The sequence below is a fragment of the Aedes albopictus genome, chromosome 3 (assembly GCF_035046485.1).
Source record: "Aedes albopictus strain Foshan chromosome 3, AalbF5, whole genome shotgun sequence".
In the NCBI taxonomy this organism is placed as follows: Eukaryota; Metazoa; Arthropoda; class Insecta; order Diptera; family Culicidae; genus Aedes; species Aedes albopictus.
Window position 1 is genome coordinate 119,821,067 of NC_085138.1, and position 19,216 is coordinate 119,840,282.

General features: G+C 36.7%; 1 protein-coding gene across 9 annotated transcripts in view; it reads right to left on the bottom strand.

Annotated features, from left to right (window-relative positions):
• Positions 1 to 19,216, bottom strand: part of LOC109399355 (voltage-dependent calcium channel type A subunit alpha-1) — a 119,590-nt gene that overhangs the window by 49,260 nt on the left and 51,114 nt on the right. For all 9 annotated transcript variants that reach the window (XM_062858481.1, XM_062858480.1, XM_062858482.1 and 6 more), the window contains exons 2-3: positions 10,658 to 10,816; positions 10,310 to 10,582 (exon numbers count right to left, since the gene is read on the bottom strand). In XM_062858481.1, coding sequence (XP_062714465.1) covers positions 10,310 to 10,582; positions 10,658 to 10,816 — 432 coding nt within the window. The remainder of the gene's footprint in view (positions 1 to 10,309; positions 10,583 to 10,657; positions 10,817 to 19,216) is intronic.

Sequence of the window (19,216 nt, forward strand, 5' to 3'; positions counted from 1 at the left end):
GATTGCATCAAGCGACGCTGCCTTAACATCCTACTTGGTGCTCGGAAGTCTATCAAAGATAGGAGATGAGGGCAATCAATATCTCCGTTGAGAAGCTGGACGATGAATTTGGCCTGCTGTATCTTGCGCCTTCTGTCAAGACTTTCAATTCCGAGCAACCGACACCTATCAGGGTATGGCGGCAAAGTCGCTGGGTCGCGCCAAGGTAAATTTCTGAGAGCAAGCCGTATAAAACGTTTTTGAACCCGCTCGATTCTCAGATTCCAAGTTACATCGTTTGGTGCCCACACAACCGAAGCGTTCTCCAAGATCGGTCGTACGAGAGAACAATAAAGCGCTTTTAGGCAGTATGGGTCGGTGAAATCCTTGGCTATTCTAGAGACAAACCCAAGCTGGCGATTAGCTTTGGAGATGATCGACGAGTAGTGGGCGTTGAAGGACAGTTTTGCATCCAGTATAACGCCCAGATCTGTCACTTGGTCCACTCTGTTGAGGACAGAATTGTCGATGCGGTAGTCGAAAATAATTGGCTCTTTTGAGCGATGAAAGGTCATCACATGACATTTGGGAATGCTGATGATAAGTTTGTTCTTGCGACACCAATTGACGAAAGTGTCCAGCAACGCTTGCAACTGAAGACAGTCCTCAAAGCAGCGCACGACGACATAGATTTTCAAATCGTCAGCGTAAATAAGTTTGCACCTGTAGCCAAGTGACGAAGCCACGTCATTGAAGAAAATGACGTTTATGATGTTTTATGTCACTCCCCCCTTCAAAAATCCCAAAATATTGAAGGAGCGAAAAAAAAACCCAGATTAATCCACCTAGTGGTGATAGTGCCTTTCTCGTCGAATATGAACTCAACATTTTTTCCGGTCATAAGCCGAAGTGTTCCTGCATCCTGAGAATACTCTATAACGGAATAAATCTAATTTTCTTCTTTTGTCACAGTGCTCGTTGACTCGTCAATGGGGGGCGGAGTTGATTAATAATAAATGTATTTATTTAATAAAACTCTTGAAAAATTAGCAAAACCGCTTAACTCATCGGTTTTGATAAAAAAAAACTTCTGGAAGACTCTAATTTCGCTTTAAAATTGAAAAATAATGTGCCCTTCTTCAAAATGTTGAATTCCGACCAAAATTTCCAAGGGGACCCCTCTGGACTTAAGAGAAAATCGAAATTTGTGTCAGCCTTATTCAGAAAAGCAGAATTTTATCAAAGTCATAATTGAATTTGGAAACTTATTGATGGCTCATATTCCGACGCTATGTTAAACGTATAGGCCAAGCTGATAAATATCAAATCTCTCAGTTGACTGCTTGACCACCTTCACTAGCACTGGATGCCGATCATTATCAAGACGTTTCGGCATTTTTTTTTCTGCGCACTTTAGCCTATATATTATTATCATTTACATGAATCTTATAACTATTCATGTAAAATTTGACAAAAAAAAAGTGCAAAGAAGCGAAATTTCCCATATTAAAGCCAATTCAAATTTCAACCGTGTTACAGAGCGCGTGGGCTCAACCAGTTGCATCAAAATTGTTCGCAGCAATTTTAGACGCAAAAGGGGATTGGTGCTATAAAATTTAATTTTTTCCATACAACGTTGATCCTCAGGAATCTAAAATGGTGTAATTTGACAAGATCGCTTAAATTTTCATCAAGATTTTGTTCTTTTACACATATTAATCGCTTGCATCGATTTTGTTCACCTGCGTAATTCTAGCAATGGATCCAATCCTGATTCTGCAACACTTCCGGTAATCTTAAGTGTGGTCAGAGATTATTTTCTTGCTGCCAGTTTACCTGGTTAACAAACATTTTTGATGATTTGATGTTTCGCATGCATGGGTTTGGTTTAGTTTTTGTTCACTTCCAACGGGACACCTGGAACCGGTTCCGGGACACAACCGGTTTAGATGCGGTATGAAACTATTTTCCTGCTTACCGTTCATCTGGTTATCGAAAAAACCGCTCTTCGATGTTTCACATGCCTGGGTTTGGTTCACTTTTTTAATTTGCCACTTCCGGCAGTACATCCGGAACCGGTTCCGGAATACTATTAGTTCAGATATGGTCTAAAACTATTTTCTTGCTTACCGTTCATCTGGTTATCTAAAAAAACCGCTTTTGATGTGTCGCATGCATGTTTTTGGTTCCACTTCCAGCGTTTTAATTGACCACTTCCAGCGGGACAGCTGGAACTGGTTCCGGAACACAGCCGGTTCAGATATAGTCTGAAACTATTTTCCTGCTTACCGTTCATCTGGTTATCGAAAAAGTCGCTCTTTTTTGTGTCGCATGCCTGGGTTTGGTATACTTTTTTAATTGGCCACTTGCAGCAGGACATCCGGAACCGGTTCCGGAACACTACCGATTCAAACATGCTCTGAAACTATTTTCCTGCTTACCGTTCATCTGGTTATCGAAAAAGCCGCTTTTTGATGTGTCGCATGCCTAGGTTTGGTACACTTTTTTAATTGGCCACTTCCAGCAGGACATTCGGAACCGGTTCCGGAACACTACCGGTTCAAACATGGTCTGAAACTATTTTCCTGCTTACCATTCAACTGGTTATCGAAAAAGCCGCTATTTGACGTGTCGCATGCATTGGTTATGTTCACTTTCTTATTTGGCCACTTCCGGCGGGACACCCGGAACCGGTTCTGGAACACTACCGGTTCAGATATAGTCAGAAACTGTTTTTCTACTTCCCGTTCATCAGATAATCGAAAATGCCGTGGTTTGATGGGTCGCATGCATGGGTTTGTTGCATTTTCATATTTGGCCCCTTCCTGGGGTACCGGTCCGGAACACCTAAATGGCCATAACTCCGGAACGGCTGGACCGATCTGAACCATTTTCAATAGGAAACAATGGGGCAATATACCCCATCGAATAAACCATCGGTCGTTAAAATCGGTTCATATTTACTATCTAAAAATGAGGTGACCTTTTTGTACACATACACACACACATACACACATACATACACACATACACACACACATACATACACACAGACATCATCTCAACTCGTCGAGCTGAGTCGATTGGTATATAACACTTGACCCCTCCGGGGGTTCTATCAAATTTTCGTTTTTGGAGTGAACATATAGCCTTTCGGTACACCTTGGTGTACGAGAAAGGCAAAAAACATGGCTGCCCATGACTCCATTTTCAATAGAAAAAAATGTTTACAAGCAACTATTTTTCAATAGTTGAAAAATATTTTTTCAATAGTTGGCATAATTTGTAATTTTTCAATAGTTTTTTTTTTCGTTTGTTCCTTATTTATTTTTGTCCCCCCCCCTCGTACCCGGCGAGAGTCCTCGGACATAAAAGAAAAATAATATTTGCATCGGCCTTATTGAAAAAAAAAAAAACAAAAAAAAATTTGAGGAAATGGTTCTAGTTTTGCCTTAAGAGATTTTACAGGTATTTCGGCAAGTTTTGCTTTAGAAATTTCTGCAGGAATTCTTCTAGGAATACCTCTGTGGGTTTGTACATGAATTTTTCGAGGTATTCATTTAAGAATTTCTCCAGGCGTTTCTGCAAATACTGCTCCAAGAATTCCTCCAGATAATTTCTGCATGGATTGCTGCAAGATTTTTCCTGGAATTTCTGCAGATATTCCTGCAGTTTCTATTGAAATTCCTCGAATATCTACTGCAAAGAGTGCTCCAGAAATTCCTAGTAGATTTTTTTTTTCATAATTTTCTCTTATGATTCCATCAGATTTTTTCTGGGAACTCCTCTATGGGTTCTTTCAGTAAACCCTTGAAATTTCCCCTGTGATTCCTTCGAGGATTTCTTTAGGAATTTCTCCAAGGATCCTTCCTGGAGTTCCTCATGAAACTTTTCCAGCAACTCCCCTTAAGATATTTGCTGGGATTCCTAAGGTAATATTCGCTATAGTTTCCACAGAAATTCCGTTGCTTCACAGATTTCTTCAGATATCTTCCAGTTTCTAGAGATTTTCGCAGAATTTTTTCCAGCCATTAGTCTAAAAATTTCTTTTGATTTTCCAAGAATGTTTCTAGAGATTTTCGCAGAATTTTTTCCAGCCATTAGTCTAAAAATTTCTTTTGATTTTCTCCAAAAAATACTGGATTTTTGAATCCTCGAGGAATTCTTCCTTCGGCTTGTCCCTACTTCATTTGTTATGGCTATAAAACAATATGTATTTGCTTTTTAAAAGTGAGGACGTGTTTTAATACGATCCGAAGTGACCACGTTGACTGACTAAATTATTTTTTGTGTTTTCTAGAAACAAGTTTTCGTAGATCGCAATGAAGTTTGTATGTTCAAACTCCAGTTTCAAGTCATTATGGATCATGGTCTACTTGATGATTGGATGTAAGATGGTCATTTCGTTCGTGATTGAAAACTCATAATTATTATAAGCTGCGAGAAGGCTGCATTCCAGTAGGGGCGTATATCAAGTAATCTATATATATAAAAATGAGTTAGAAGTTCCTTTGAGGCAACAAAACTCAAGAACGGGTGGACCGATCAGCATGACACTTGCACGGTTTGGTTCGTATTCATGGTGGCTGTGTTTATATGTACAAAAAGTTACGAAAATCCACTAGAAAAATGATAAAGCACTGATTTTTCGTGAGCTGGAAAGAAAATCAACATGCTCGAAATGAAACCAATCTAGAGTGCGGTGCTTTCTCGAGCCCAACAGTTGTCAAACCACCGCATCTTGGCAAGACAAAGTTTGCCGGGCCAGCTAGTATAAACATAAAATGAAAGACTTTAAAAAAAAAAATCGCTTAGATCTATGTTACAGTATGACCCATAAAAAAAATGCGAAATTCCATTTTTTGCGGTATTTGATGATTTTTAATAAAATAATCCTAATGAATCAAACTTTTTTGGATTAGGATACAATAAGGAGGTCATTGTCATACAGGATCTCTAAAGGGGGCAAATTGTCCCCTCTATTATCTGTTTCTTTCGCGTGTTTGTTTACGAGAGTGAGTAAGAAAAAAGAAAAAGTTGCGCACGCTAGAGTATGGGATACCTTATAATTGTTAACAATTTCTAAATAAAATCAAGTTTTTCTCTAATTTTCAGAGCAAAATTAACTAAGATTAAACTTTTAAACACATGAAAACCATGAAGAAATATGTACTCTTTAACAAATACTAAAAATGGTGCTACATATTAAAAACCGTATTTAAGATAATTAATAAAAAACTTAACACTGTTTGAACATTTTTCAAAACATTTTTTTGTCGATGAAGGTATATCAATCTACCTGTATGATAGGTACAAATACTAAGAACTTAAAAACAATTTCATGCTTAAAACATAAGGGGTACTCACTAAACAGATTAAATTGCTGCGTAAGACATGATTTTCTGCTTATTTGAAATGTTTCATGATTTTGCAAATGAAATAATCAAAGATTGCCTTGGCGATCGCGACGTTTAATCAGTTTAATCAGTTTACGCTGCACGGTGTGTTGAAACAGGATTATTATCGCACTTTCATGAACCTAAAATATTTTTTCGTTATAAGTTAGCCTTAGCTGTATATATTAAGATTCTGGAGGTTAAAAAATCTTTCATCGGGGAAAATTAAAATAAATTCGATTTTAGTAGTTTACCACTTTTCCCATATGATATAGTATTACGCAAATCTGATGAACCTAAGCTCCGCTGGCAAAAGTCCCCATTTCTATTAATAAATTTGAAACCATTTAGAGAGAAACGAATGTAAAAGTCTTGACAACGAGTTTAAATTTGTTTGGCGTTCGGTTGATGTATCCAGCCCACTACAGTCTGCCGAAAGTCATAAATCATAAAAGTCTACATTTCTTCCATTTAATGGAGGTAAACTAATACTTCCCATTAGTACGACTCATACATTTGAGGAAGTGCCATACACCTATGACTCATACCATTTGCAGCACATACCCTTCATGTGTTATTTGCCTGAAATGGCGGGTATTTGTTGCACATACTTTGCATGTCAAACCACATCCACATGGATATTTGCCAAAAAGTATTAGTCGACTATACTGAGCGTGCATGACGCATTTGTAAAAGTTCTGCCTCTGAACTGTTGAGGACTTTTGTCCATACAAAAGCTTAAAATTTTCAAAAACATTTTTTCCTTGTTACTTCTAAAATGATACCTTTAGGGTTCAGTGGGCTGTTGAGTCTCAAATAACAAAAAGTTGGCGTAAAATATATAAGATTGGCGTTGTCATATTATGTTAATGCATTTAAAAATGATTATTCAACATTTGGTTTAAAATAAGGAACACTGGGCCAAGGAGGTGATACACAAATTGTCACGCAAAAATCAACCTTTTTCAACCCCCCCTCCCCCCTATGTCACACTTTTTGTATTGGACCTCATATCTTTTTGTATCAGTCATCACGTTCTGCAAAACCCCCCTCCCCCTATGAGCGTGACGTAATTTGTGTACGGCCCCAAGCTAAAACGGGTGGGGTAAGAAGAAACACCGGGTTAACGTGATATTATCTAGTCATGATTAGCAATTTGAATCTAATAACAGTTTTTTTAATCAAACAATCATTTGGTCTAGGATAATTATACAAATTGTATTGAAATCGTTTTCAAAACATCACAAGTTTTTATTAAGAATTTACCGAATGCAACGCATGCTTAATATATGTCAATGTGAATGACATCTTATAGTATAATTTTCAAACGCATGAATAGCCACAATGATTGTATAATGAAATTATAGTATATAAGATGCGACACGAATGCACCCTGGTGTCAAGTGTCGAAAATAAACAAACAAACAAACAAACAAGCCTAAAATATATTGGAAACATCAATTTGCAAGTAATCTGATAAATTTCAATAATGGTAGTCTCGTGCAGTGATTTTTTTTCTATGTTCGTTTGGGATATCTGAAGTTTTATTTTATAAGACTTTTTGGTCTTGATAAAAACTTCATGCATTTTAATGGTTTCAATGTTATGACTGCATCAAATAAAGTTTCTTTTTCCCAAGAAAAATCCCTTTATTTTTGCAAAGTGAGTTTGACAACAGATTCAGTATGGGGAGAAATGTCACTTGTCCTTGCAGAGCGTGATAAAAACGAATTAAAAAGTCACCCGTACACTCGATACCTTCCAACCATATTCTATTTAGCAATCTAAATCTATCCAATGATTCCGAAATAAAGCATAAAATAACTAATAAAAGTTCTTAATAAGTTGTATTGAAACCTCAAATTGCGCCAAGCTTTATTTTATGACATTCCCAGAACATTGATGTCTTCTTAATATTGTTCCAAATTTTCAATTATCATTTCGTCTGTAGATTTAGTGAAATTTGTTCTCAGCATAAACAACAATTGACATATCTAAAACTAAGTAAAAATGAAAATAGAGTTAAGGACTGTTCCTTTTAATTGCACTACGATTTTGCATTCTTTGATATATATTTCAACCTCAACTGTTAGGTCATCTTCAGTGCCTCGTACTTAATCCGATATTCTGTTTACGTACATGTATTCCGCTAACATGCCCAGATTCATCATCATCATATCTAAAACTGTTTCAATCAAACATTGATTGATTTCACAATAAAAAAGTGATTACATATGCTTACCTGTACGTGTATCAAGAGCGTGTGCCGAAAGAGTAATCAAAAGCTATTCTCTAAGGGCTGATTTCTTCACCTCTGATTAACCGGTAAACCAAGCTTACCCATATAGTTAAACCTGGTTTAACGCTTAAGTCAGGGTGAAAAAATCGGGCCTATGTGTCCAACATGCAACAAAAGTATTCATAGTATGAATTTTCACTTGTTAGTAAAACATCGAGCCCTGCAAAATCAGAGCACAATATACATAAAAGTTCTTATTATATTCGAAGAGTTATAAGTATTTCTGCTAAACTAGCTCAAAACATGTTAATTTACAGTTAACATGAATGTTAAAAAAATACGCTTGACTAAGTCACCATATTTGTTAAATCACTAAACAATCGAAGCATCTTTCCTGGCCGTGTGATCGTCGTTTAGGTGCATCGTTACATGGTTTGGCATGCAAAGTATGTGCAACTAATACCTACCATTACAGGCAAATTAGCACATGAAGAGTATGTGCTGCAAATGGTATGAGTCACAGGTGTATGGCGCTTCCTCAAATGATGAGTCGCACTAATGGGAAATATTTGTTTACCTCCATTACAAATATCTATGTGCCAGACAAATGGAAGGAATGTAGACTCTTATGATTTATGACTTTCGGCAGACTGTAGTGGGCTGGACACATGAAAAGAACGCCAAACAAATTTAAACTCGTTGTCAAGACTTTTACATTCGTTTCTCCCTACATGGTTTCAAATTTATTAATAGAAATGGGGACTTTTGCTAGCGGAGTTTAGGATCATCAGATTTGCGTAATACCATATCGTATGGGAAAAGTGGTAAACTATTAAAATCGAATTTATTTTAATTTTCCCCGATGAAAGATTTTTTAACCTCCAGAATCTTAATATATACAGCTAAGGCTAACTTATAACGAAAAAATATTTTAGGTTCATGAAAGTGCGATAATAATCCTGTTTCAACACACCGTGCGCTGTTAAGTGAATCCCCCTATAATATTTTCTAAAAATTATCATTTGTCAAATAATTCAATTTTCAGAAAATGTCTCATAATTTAAAAGTTAATATTTTTTTCGTTCTTGTCTGACAAACCAACGAACTTCTGAAGACCATATCCAGCCATAGAAGTACTATTTTGAAAAAAAAAAAAAATGTGATTGAATGTGATTGAAAGCAATTGAAAGAAAATTATATCCTTAAAAAACGGCCTCTGGCGCGTGGGCGATTTCGACATCCATATGTTCAACGTTATATTTCCAAAAGTATGTGCCTGAAATCAGTCTATGTTCCTTTGCCATTATCAGATAAGTGGCTCTACTATACTATCCAATAGATACATGCAAGGTTAATCAGTTTGAAGTAGGGGAACGATGACTTTGAAAACTTTCGCGTTTTTTTGGGTCATACTGTAGATGTCATATAATTTCATTTTTCCAAAAACCTTGCCTTACGGTTAAAAATACCGAAGATTTTAATTATTTTTCTGAGGAAAGCTGATTTCCAGCCTCAAAATTTTCCAAGTAGCCCGGGATAGTCAAATGCTTCTTATTTTTTTTCTCGATTTTTTATTTCTTTTATTTTTAAAACGAGCAAAAAGAAACAGTTTGTGAAATTTTTCTTATCAACAATAAAAAGAAATATTTCCTGATTTTGTCATCCCAAAAGGCAATCAGAGATTTACAAAATAGTGTCATCAATGTATATCATTATCCTAGTTACGAAAAATAGTCTAATATTTATGTCTTGTACTTTCGAATTCTGAGACTTTTAATTTTCAGTATTTTGTAATTGCAGGCTTGTGTAATAATTCCATAAGTTCAGCCTTTCGTGTTCAGCCATATTTTTCGACTTTGAAGTTTCAGCCTTGTGTATCAGCAACATTCTCCAAATCGGAATGTTCCAATGCTTTTTTTTGCAGATACCATTGGTCATGTAATGCATCATTAAGATCAACAAAAAAATCGATATTAGGAGGCACTGTGTGTACTGAATTAAAAATAAAAAAAGGTAAAATCTTCTTCAGGAATCAAACCCGCAACTTTGTATCGCTAGTCTGCTGCTTGAATCGACTAAGCTGAAGAATAATTTAGGTCATTCCAAGCCAAGTCAAAATTTCAAAGATGTTGGTTCTATCGCACTAATCAGTCCTTTTCATTATGGAAACAGTGCTTTGGTAGAATCATTTCTAAGAGTTAATTATTATTTTTTGTACTTCATAGAAAACGCATCTCAGTTAAAAATCATCCAAATTTTGATAGTCTGTTATAATAGTTATAAAATTGAACTTTTTTTTTATGAAAAGGGGTTCCCAGTATTTGGAAATAACCAATAACTAATGTCTGTTATTACACGTAATACCTGAAAACTATAAAGTAGTATATTCTTTGAACATCTAACAAAATTAACTCACAACTCTTCTCTAAAATCTAACGAAATACTAAATGTTCAGTTCTACATGCACACAACTCTAATCCTATCGAAACACTTGCGGCTAACCCACACTGGATCCATAGCAATTTCTGCTTCTAAAACTCTAGCACCTCAACGAAACCCAGGAGACGCTCAACTCACTCTCTGTCATATCTATAGGTTATTCACATATTACGTATTCATAGACGCCTCTAGACACGAGTAGGAGAAACAAAGAAAACCACAGAGCGATCAATACGTCGGCAACGTGCATGCTTACCCCGTGAACACTACGAAAAAATCCATCATGTTCCAGATGTTGCGCAGGTAGGAGTCGGCGTGCAGCACCAACCCGAGGGCGACGATTTTGAGTGCGGCCTCGATCGTGAAGATGCACAGGAAGTAGCTCTCGGTCAGTTCCAGCTTCTGGGCCAGCACCGTTTTGTCGCCGTGCGGCAGATGTTCCTCCAGGGCCAGCACCACGCAGTTTGCGATGATTGTCAACAGTACGGCGTACTCGAAGGGCGGCCATTCTATGATGAATTTGGTTGCTCTTTGCGCGATAGGAAGGGCGAAAAAAGATATGGTGAACAATTGAATTTTGAGTTAAAATAGCTATTCGAATTACTTCCTAATAAAATTATCCTCTGCGAAGATGAACAGCGATGAGGGCCCGGGTGGTGGTGGACCTGTTCGATGCCTCGGACTTGTGCCCTTTTTCCCCTTCTTCGGACCCATTTGCTTCCCGTCCTTGCCAGGAAGCTCCCCCTCTTGAGCCGCTGCTAACCTGTGGAGAGATAAAGGAAGCGTTGGAATTATTACAACTTAAAACATCAATAAGAAAGGCGGCAAGTGGAGCTGAGGATTGTCAGAGAGAATGAATAAAAATGGTAAGGCATCAGTCTGACTTTAACCTAGAAACGGAAATTTTAACTGAAATTAACCTTTCAGGACGCGCGCAATCAAGCAACCGAAACTGCACCGCGCTCGCGCTGTATACGACGAGCGAGGTTTTTTGGTAGTGTTGTACTTTTTACAACAGCGCGCGTGCTGAAAGGTTAATAGACCTTTTTTTGGTGAAGTGGTAGCCACTTGTTTTCCCGAGACCTATTGTTTCATTTTTTCACAACTTTCACTTTTTTTGTTTGTTTTAACGTGTATTTTAACTTAAATGCTAATTCTACACTTTACACAACCTTCATGATTTTTTTGGTCGGAACTGAGAAAATTCTTCATCTTGACATTACGTCCCACCTGATACTACATTTTTCTCAGTTGAGTGTTCTTTGAGTTATTATTATGAGCTTATGACATTAAACCCCATATTTAAAAATTTAAGGAACAATTGATAGCAGAAATCTTGGAGAAATTTAAAAGAAAATTCTAGCGGAGTCCTTTATTGCAGTGCTTCCCAAACTGTGCGCCGCGGCGCCCTGGTGCGCCGTGAACCTTTCCCAGGTGCGCCGCAGGATTTTTGCTTTTGTGATGAAACAAAAAAAACAAACTCTTTATTTGTATTGCGGAACACTTTTAATTTTTTTATTAGTAAAACTGGTGTCGCACACATTTTTTTTTAAATATTTCCTGACTCTTCGATTGTTCCATAGGATTTCTGGTATCTTTTTTAAACATATTAATTTAAACCACATTTTAAAATTTCAAGTTTTTGAAATTGTTTTTGAAATTCTTAAGCATAAGCTTAGCTTTTGATTTTACTATATCTTGTCCATAGGTTTAATTTCATGAACATTATTTACGTTCTTTTCAGAATAATTACAAGGTCTTCGGAACAGCTTAGCGGCATGCAGGTTTTCCGATCTGGTAGTGTGAAGAGCTAGCTTTGACCTTTTTGAACCGGACTGTTTCATCAGTATTGCCGCAACCTCGCTAAACTCGTTATGCTCGGTTTCATAAATGGGGTTATATATGGCCAATCCAGGACCAAAGGGTTAAGTTGAAATTTATGAAAATAAGTTCAATCAAAGCCCACCTGGCAGGTCTTTACAATCTCTTCATGTGTCCCAGTTTGCCGAAATTTTCCAAAATAATAAAAGTGTTGCTTTGCAATTTCCTCAAAAAGTTGAAGCTTTGGTCAAGCTCTGTGTAGTCATTTTCATACAATAAGAATTCTTTAATTATTGCAAACGCTTTAGAATTTTTGACTGAATTTTGGAAATTCAGCAGCTTGTTTTACCTGTACATCTGATTTTTTTTTTCTTTTTTTTAAACTTCTATGATGAAATCTATCTTTGAGAAATTAATTTAAAAAATAGTTTTCCAAATATTGAATTCTGAAAACATGATATTAGAGAAGTGCTTCACGATTTTGTCTTGCACACTGTAAAGTGAAAGTTGCCCAAAATTTAAAAAAAAATTGTTAAAAACTTTGGTGCGCCGCGACATTTTTGGAAATGTCAAAGGGCGCCGCGATAGCAAAAAGTTTGGGAACCTCTGCTTTATTGAATCTCTGAAATTCTAATAAAAAGTGAGCGGAAATCCACGTTTACCCAAAAAATGTCTGGCATCATTTAAGACCGTATATCTTATCTTTTACAGTTTCCAAACATTTTCGATGGAAATTCCGTACAAATGGATGGCCGAGTGAAAGAATATGTTTTTCTCAAAACTCTTTAAATTCTCACACGATCTATTGCCACACATATATCTTCTGATTTGACCAAATTATATTATATAATTCATGAAGAAAATCCCTCTAGAACTCAATATACAGCTTCAAGGAAGTTTGGACTTAAAATCCAAAAATGCGACTTAATTTCAACTTTAGAAGTTTCCAATTTTTACAACAGTTCTAGAAAATGCTTCTGCAGCCTGGGATTATTTTTGGTCATAAGTTTGCTAAATTAAATGTAATGCCAGAATTCCGAAAAAAAATTTGAAACTCCGCTTGAAGTTTCTTCGATATATGTTCGGACTCTGGAAATTTATCAAAATATTCTTTTCTTACGGACAAAAATATTAAGCTGGCTACTTTGAACTCATTATTCTACATAATTTTAGATTTCGTAATGATCTTTCTTTGTTGTATAAAATTACGCATACCGTTATGAATTAATTCAAAAGTTCGTTGATAATTTTGACAAAGATTTTCTCCAGAAATTTCAGAGCAACCCCCTAAACAAAATCACAAAGCTGACTTGAATAAATAAAACAATTATTAAAAAGTTCAAACAGATAGTCAAAAATCTAATCATTTCACAAACATTTTGCCCATTTACTGTATATTACTACTAAGTTCCTATGGTAAAAATCAAACCAAAAGATGTTTCTTACACTATTTTTCTTTCTTTGCTTCACATTTGAAGGACCGAGGCTAAGAGCCATCTGAGAACCTCCGAAACCTTGAAAATGCCAACATAACGTAAAGCCTCTGAAACCTGCCAAAAAACTCTGAAGCTTCCTGAAATACCTTCGAAATCTCCCTAAAACCTCCTCGGACCCCTCGTAACGCACCTGAGGCCCTCCGAAACTACCAAAAACGCCTCTGAAACGCGACCAAAATCCTCTCAAGCCTCCTTCAATACCTTCGAATTTCCCCTAAAACCCCCTCGGATTCCATGTATCGCATCTGAGACCCTCAGAAAGCCTCGAAATTGTCTACATAATGCCTGCGTAACACCTCTGAAACCCGCTAAAAATCCTTTGAAGCTTCCTGAAATGTCTTCGAAATCCCCCTTAAAGCCCCTCGGTCCCCATGTAATGTAACGCACCTAAGAGCCTCCAAAAACGCCTACATAACGCATGCGTAACGCCTCTGAATCCCGCTAAAATTCCTCTGAAGCTTCCTGAATTAGTTTAGAAATCCTCCTAAAACCCTTTCGTAACGCACTTGAGACCTTCCGAAACCACCTAAAACGCCTATATAACGCATGCGTAACGCCTCTGAAATTCACTCAAAATCCTCTGAAGCTTTCTGAAATGCTTTAAAAATTCCTCCAAAACCACCTCGAACCCCTGACCACTGACGCACCTGAGACCCTCAGAAATCCCTGAAAACGGCTACGTAACGCCTCTGAAACGCGACTAAAATCCTCTGAAGCTTTTAAAAAGGTCTTCAGTATCCCCCTGAAACCGCATCGGATCCTATGTAACGCATTTGAGACCCTTCGAAACCCCTCGAAAAGCTCCCTGAGCCCCCATGCAACGCCTCTGACCACCTCCCCCTCCTGAAACTCCCATGAGACCCTCTGAAACCCCCCATGTCCTTCTTTAAATCTCCAGGCTGCTCGTCCTTCTTAAATTTTTTTGGGATTTTCAAATTCATTTAGGTAAAAATTCTAGTTAGGCAGTCCCTACACAACGAAACAAAAATTACTTCTTGGTCTGTCTCAGGAACAAACTTATGTGTCGCCGATTGATTTTGGGCCGCTGAATCCGAATCCGGGCTCAGATTTGCTCCAGCATGTCAGAATGTTAAGCTATACCTCTATTTGAAGGGTACAATATACGAAATTGGGCTATTTTGATTGCAAGCCATTAGCATGGAGATAACTTTTAAGCTTTTTAATGCTATTAAATTGGTCAATTAACATCTAAATTAACGACTCATGCAAAATATTTTGTTTCACAAAATCAAATTTGATAGATTTCAGCGATTTATGTTGGGTACGATATTTCCCCCATACATGTCACCCTTCAAGTTTACTTACTAACATAAAATGCTTAAATTTATCAAATTTGATTTGGTAAAACGAAATATTTGGCATGAGTCGTTAATTTAGATGTTAATTGACCATTTGTTTGGAAACTCCATGAAAACAACATCAAGATGTTACTTTATTCCAAAAGATGTTGTTCATCATGTTAGTTTTTATCAGCATCTTCCAATGTTCATATTTCCTTTTCAAGTTATTTTCCCATAAAATATGGGACAACTATGCTGCACACGGCAGTTCAGTTTACACGCATTAAAGGCTGTACCACAATAAATAATCAAGAGCGCACGCTAAGGAAAAGTAACTCAGATATGAGTAAGATTTACACAAATTTGTGCTAAAATTTAACGTTGAAGCATTCGTCATTGAAATCATTGCCATCATCAAGAATTTAAAAGCAGTTTTCTCGTTCAAAACAAAAGATTTTGCCATGAAAATGTATTCACTGCATTCCACATGAAGAATGGAATACAGTGAATATATTTTCATGGTCATTGTTTTGATTTACAGTGAAAAAACTGCTTTTCGTTTTCCGAAAAATGATGACGGATGCTTGAGCCTTAACAACACATAAAATGAGTAAAATACATTTACGCTAGGCTTATTGCTTAAACCAGTTTTAGCCTTATAATATTCTTGACATTATCAAGAATACTATACGGCTTCAATTTAATGAGATTTTCGCACTTGGGCGAGCGCTAGCGCTGGACATGCAATTTACTTAAGTATATTGGTGCACTTATCGTTGTGATTTGTGAGGAGTGAGCAAAGAATAATGAAGATTGTGAAATGATGGCTGTGATGCAGTGAGAAGTGTGAGGTTTTGAGGATCGAGGAGTGAGCGGTGCACTGAGAAGTAGGTGTGAGCAGTGATTACACATTATTGAACAGTGAAGAGTGAGAAGTGAGATGTGAGCATTTTAGGATGAAGAATGAGTAATGAAATGTGAGTAGTGAGAAGTGAGTAGAGTGGAATGAGCAGTGAAAAGCGATTTTTCAAAATTGTTATTCAGCCATTCCATAGAAAAACGATATAGTGCAACTCCGATTTTCGTGAAACTTGGTGAGTTTGTAATTCATCGAAGACTATTAGACTCATATTTTTTTATTTCGTGATTAGGGTGACCAATTTTCAGATTGGGTGGTCCTAAAAATCAAGGATTTTGAAAACTAAAAATTTTCAGAAAATCATAACTTTTCAACCATTTATTCGATTTTAAACTGGTCTTTTTAAAAAGACCAGGAATCATTCAAAAAAAGCAATACAATGCATAGTTTTATGAAGATTTTCGGAATCAGGCAATTTAAGAGCAGCTAGTATCAAAATATATGACTCTCTATATTAAAAAAAAAAAACATATCTCAAAAACTAAAAACCATACATTTCTGATTTTCTGATATGTTAAGCCAAATTTCTTGAATTTTCTGATGAAAATATAAAACCAGGGTACCTATTTGGTCCCGAGACCATGAAAACGGGAAAAAACTAATATATTTGCATATTTTTTGCACACAAACACAATTTGGCGCATTCGACGTATTTATCCTTAAAACTAGAATTCAATAGCTTTTAAACGAAAAAAAAGAAATTTTAAAAGTTTTTTTTTTTTTTTTAGTTTTTAAAAACCTTGATTATCAGGACCACCCTATCTGAAAATTGGTCACCCTAATGACGAAATAAAAAAATACGGGTCTTATTATTTTCGATGAACTACAAACCCACAAAGTTTCACGATAACCGGGGCCCGTAGCGTAGTGGCTACACGTTCACTTCAAAAGTGGATGGTCATGTGTTCGATCCCAGCCCCGGCACTTGCAATTTTTCATCTGTTGCTCTTCCCCCCGAGAGCGGCTGACACCTGATCCTCTTCTGAGAATATGCTCTAACGGACCCGGAAACTTGGATATCGGCTAACGGCAACTCATAATAGACCCCCAATTGGACTGGAGATGAAACAAGCGCCATACATCAACATCCTCGTGCTCATCATTCTACCTATGGACAGGGCGAAAAGTAACAGTAGCACAACGGCAATCAGTTCGATATGGTACAATTAGAATAGAATATATTTAGGCGTTGTACAAAGTGTAAGTGCAGCCGCCAATTGGAATCGCTCATGCAGTGCCTTGTAAATCAGGTTAAGTGGTTGAAGAATACAAAGAAAGTTCCACGATAATCGGAGTTGCACTTTATCGTTTTTCTATGGAATGGCTGTACTTATGTGTGGTTTAGATAAGCACTAGGCCGTCCCTTATTTTGCAAAATTTAGAAATGTTATAAGTTCGTTAGTGGAAAATGATCGTTTTAGCTAAAAAATGATCGTGTCAAAATTTGAAATCCGTATCTCAAGGCTAAGTGGTCCCTCAAGGGGCCTAAAGTTGTCAAAAATTGTATGGGACCAAAAAAAACATGAATTTTTTTTTCGATAAAACAAATACGCTATTCCACTAAAACCGGTGATTTTAGGACCCTAAAGGGCCAAAAATGTGCTTAGATTTGCGATATCTCTACTCGTTTCCAAGATATTGTCAAAAAACCACTGAAAAATCAGCATTTTTGACATTTTTTTTAGATTCCGATGTAAACTTATCCTATTTTGTTCAATTACTCAAAAACGAGTAGAGATATCGCAAATCTAAGCACTTTTTTGGCCCTTTAGGGTCCTGAAATCACCGGTTTTAGTAGAATAGCGTATTTGTTTCGTCGAAAAAAATTTCATGTTTTTTGGTCCCATACAATTTTTAACAACTTTAGGCCCCTTGAGGGACCACTTAGCCTTGAGATACGGACTTCAAATTTTGACACGATCATTTTTTAGCTAAAACGATCATTTTCCACTAACGAACTTTTAACATTTCCAATTTTTGCAAAATAAGGGACGGCCTAATAAGCACTTTGTGAAAAGTGATTACACAGCGCAACATTTTTTTGTCTCAAGAGCAAACTTATGTGTCTCCGAAGGATTTTGGGCCGCTGAATCCGAATCCGGGCTCAGATTTGCTCCAACACGTCACAATTTTGAGCTATACCTCAATTTATAGGGCAAAATATGCGATTTTGGGCTTTTTTGACTGCAAGCCATTAAGCATGGAAATATTTTTTTAAGCAATCAAAAGGTTAATTGGTCAATTAACATCTAAATTAACGACTCATGCAAAATATTTCGTTTTACCTAATCGAATGTGATAGATTTAAGCATTTTATGTAAGTATGAAAACTTGCATGCAACTTTTGGAGGGTGACTTGTATGGGAAATATCGTACTTAGCATAAATCGCTTACAACTATCAAATTCGATTTGGTAAAACAAAATATTTTGCATGAGTCGTTAATTTAGATGTAAATTGACCACTTTATCCTTTGATTGGTTAAAAAATATAATTCCATGCCTAATGGATTGCAGTTAAAAAAGCCCAAAATCGCATATTTTGCCCTATAAATTGAGGTATAGCTCAAAATTGTGACGTGTTGGAGCAAATCTGAGCCCGGAATCGGATTCAGCGGCTCAAAATATGTCAGAGACACATAAGTTTGCTCTTGAGACAGACCAAAAGTTAATTTTTGTTACGCTGTGTTATTTTAAAGTCAGCAGTGTAAAGTGGAGAGTTAGAAGTTAGCAGGGAGTAACGAACAGTAAGGAGGGTCAAGCTATGCGAAATTAGCTGTGAAGAGTGAGGCTTTCACTGTAAGGAATAGGTAGTGAAGGAATAACAAGTGATAGTGAGGAGTGGGAAATAAATACATAAGGTGAAGTGAAGAGGTGAACAGTGAAGATTGAGAATTGAGCAGTGAGCACTGTGCAATAACGAGTGTGGAGTAGTGAGGAAATATTAGTGAAAAAATATCATTAAATAATGAGAAGTGATCTGTAGAGAATAGGTAGTGAAAAGTGTGAGGAGTGTGATGAAGAGAGAAGTGAAAAGTGAGGAATGAAGAGTGAGTAGTGAAGGTAAGGGATGAGGATTGAGAAGTAAGCAGGTACGAGCATTGAACAGAGAATGTACATCAAAGTGAACCAGTCTGGAGCGCTGATTGATTGATTCAGCTTTATTATAGAGACTTTCAGTCCTTGGCTGGTTCATCTCTCGTGGAGCGATGAGTGTTTATCAGTGAAGTGCGAGAAGTGAAGAATCCGGAGTAAGTGAAAAGTGGGGAGTGCGGAGCAAAGATAAGTGAAAAGTTAAAGTTCAAGATTTGCCACGTGTGCATTATGAACAATATGCAACTCAAATGAGTTGTGTGATAAAAAAAATATTGCATAAAAATTTGTATGGAACTCGTTGCAAAATTCGATTTCTTCAGCACTTTTCAAGCCTTATTGGATAAATGTATGACTCGTGCTGAAAAAACAACTTTTTGCACCTCGCTACATAAATAACTATTTAGCATTTTGATTAATCGACACGTTTAACCCCGATTTTATGAGATTATTGATAAAATTATCTCATCATATCATGCTAGCTGCCCAATCCGATAGAGGTCATCCAACAGGGATGCCCCTTGGTGGAATGATA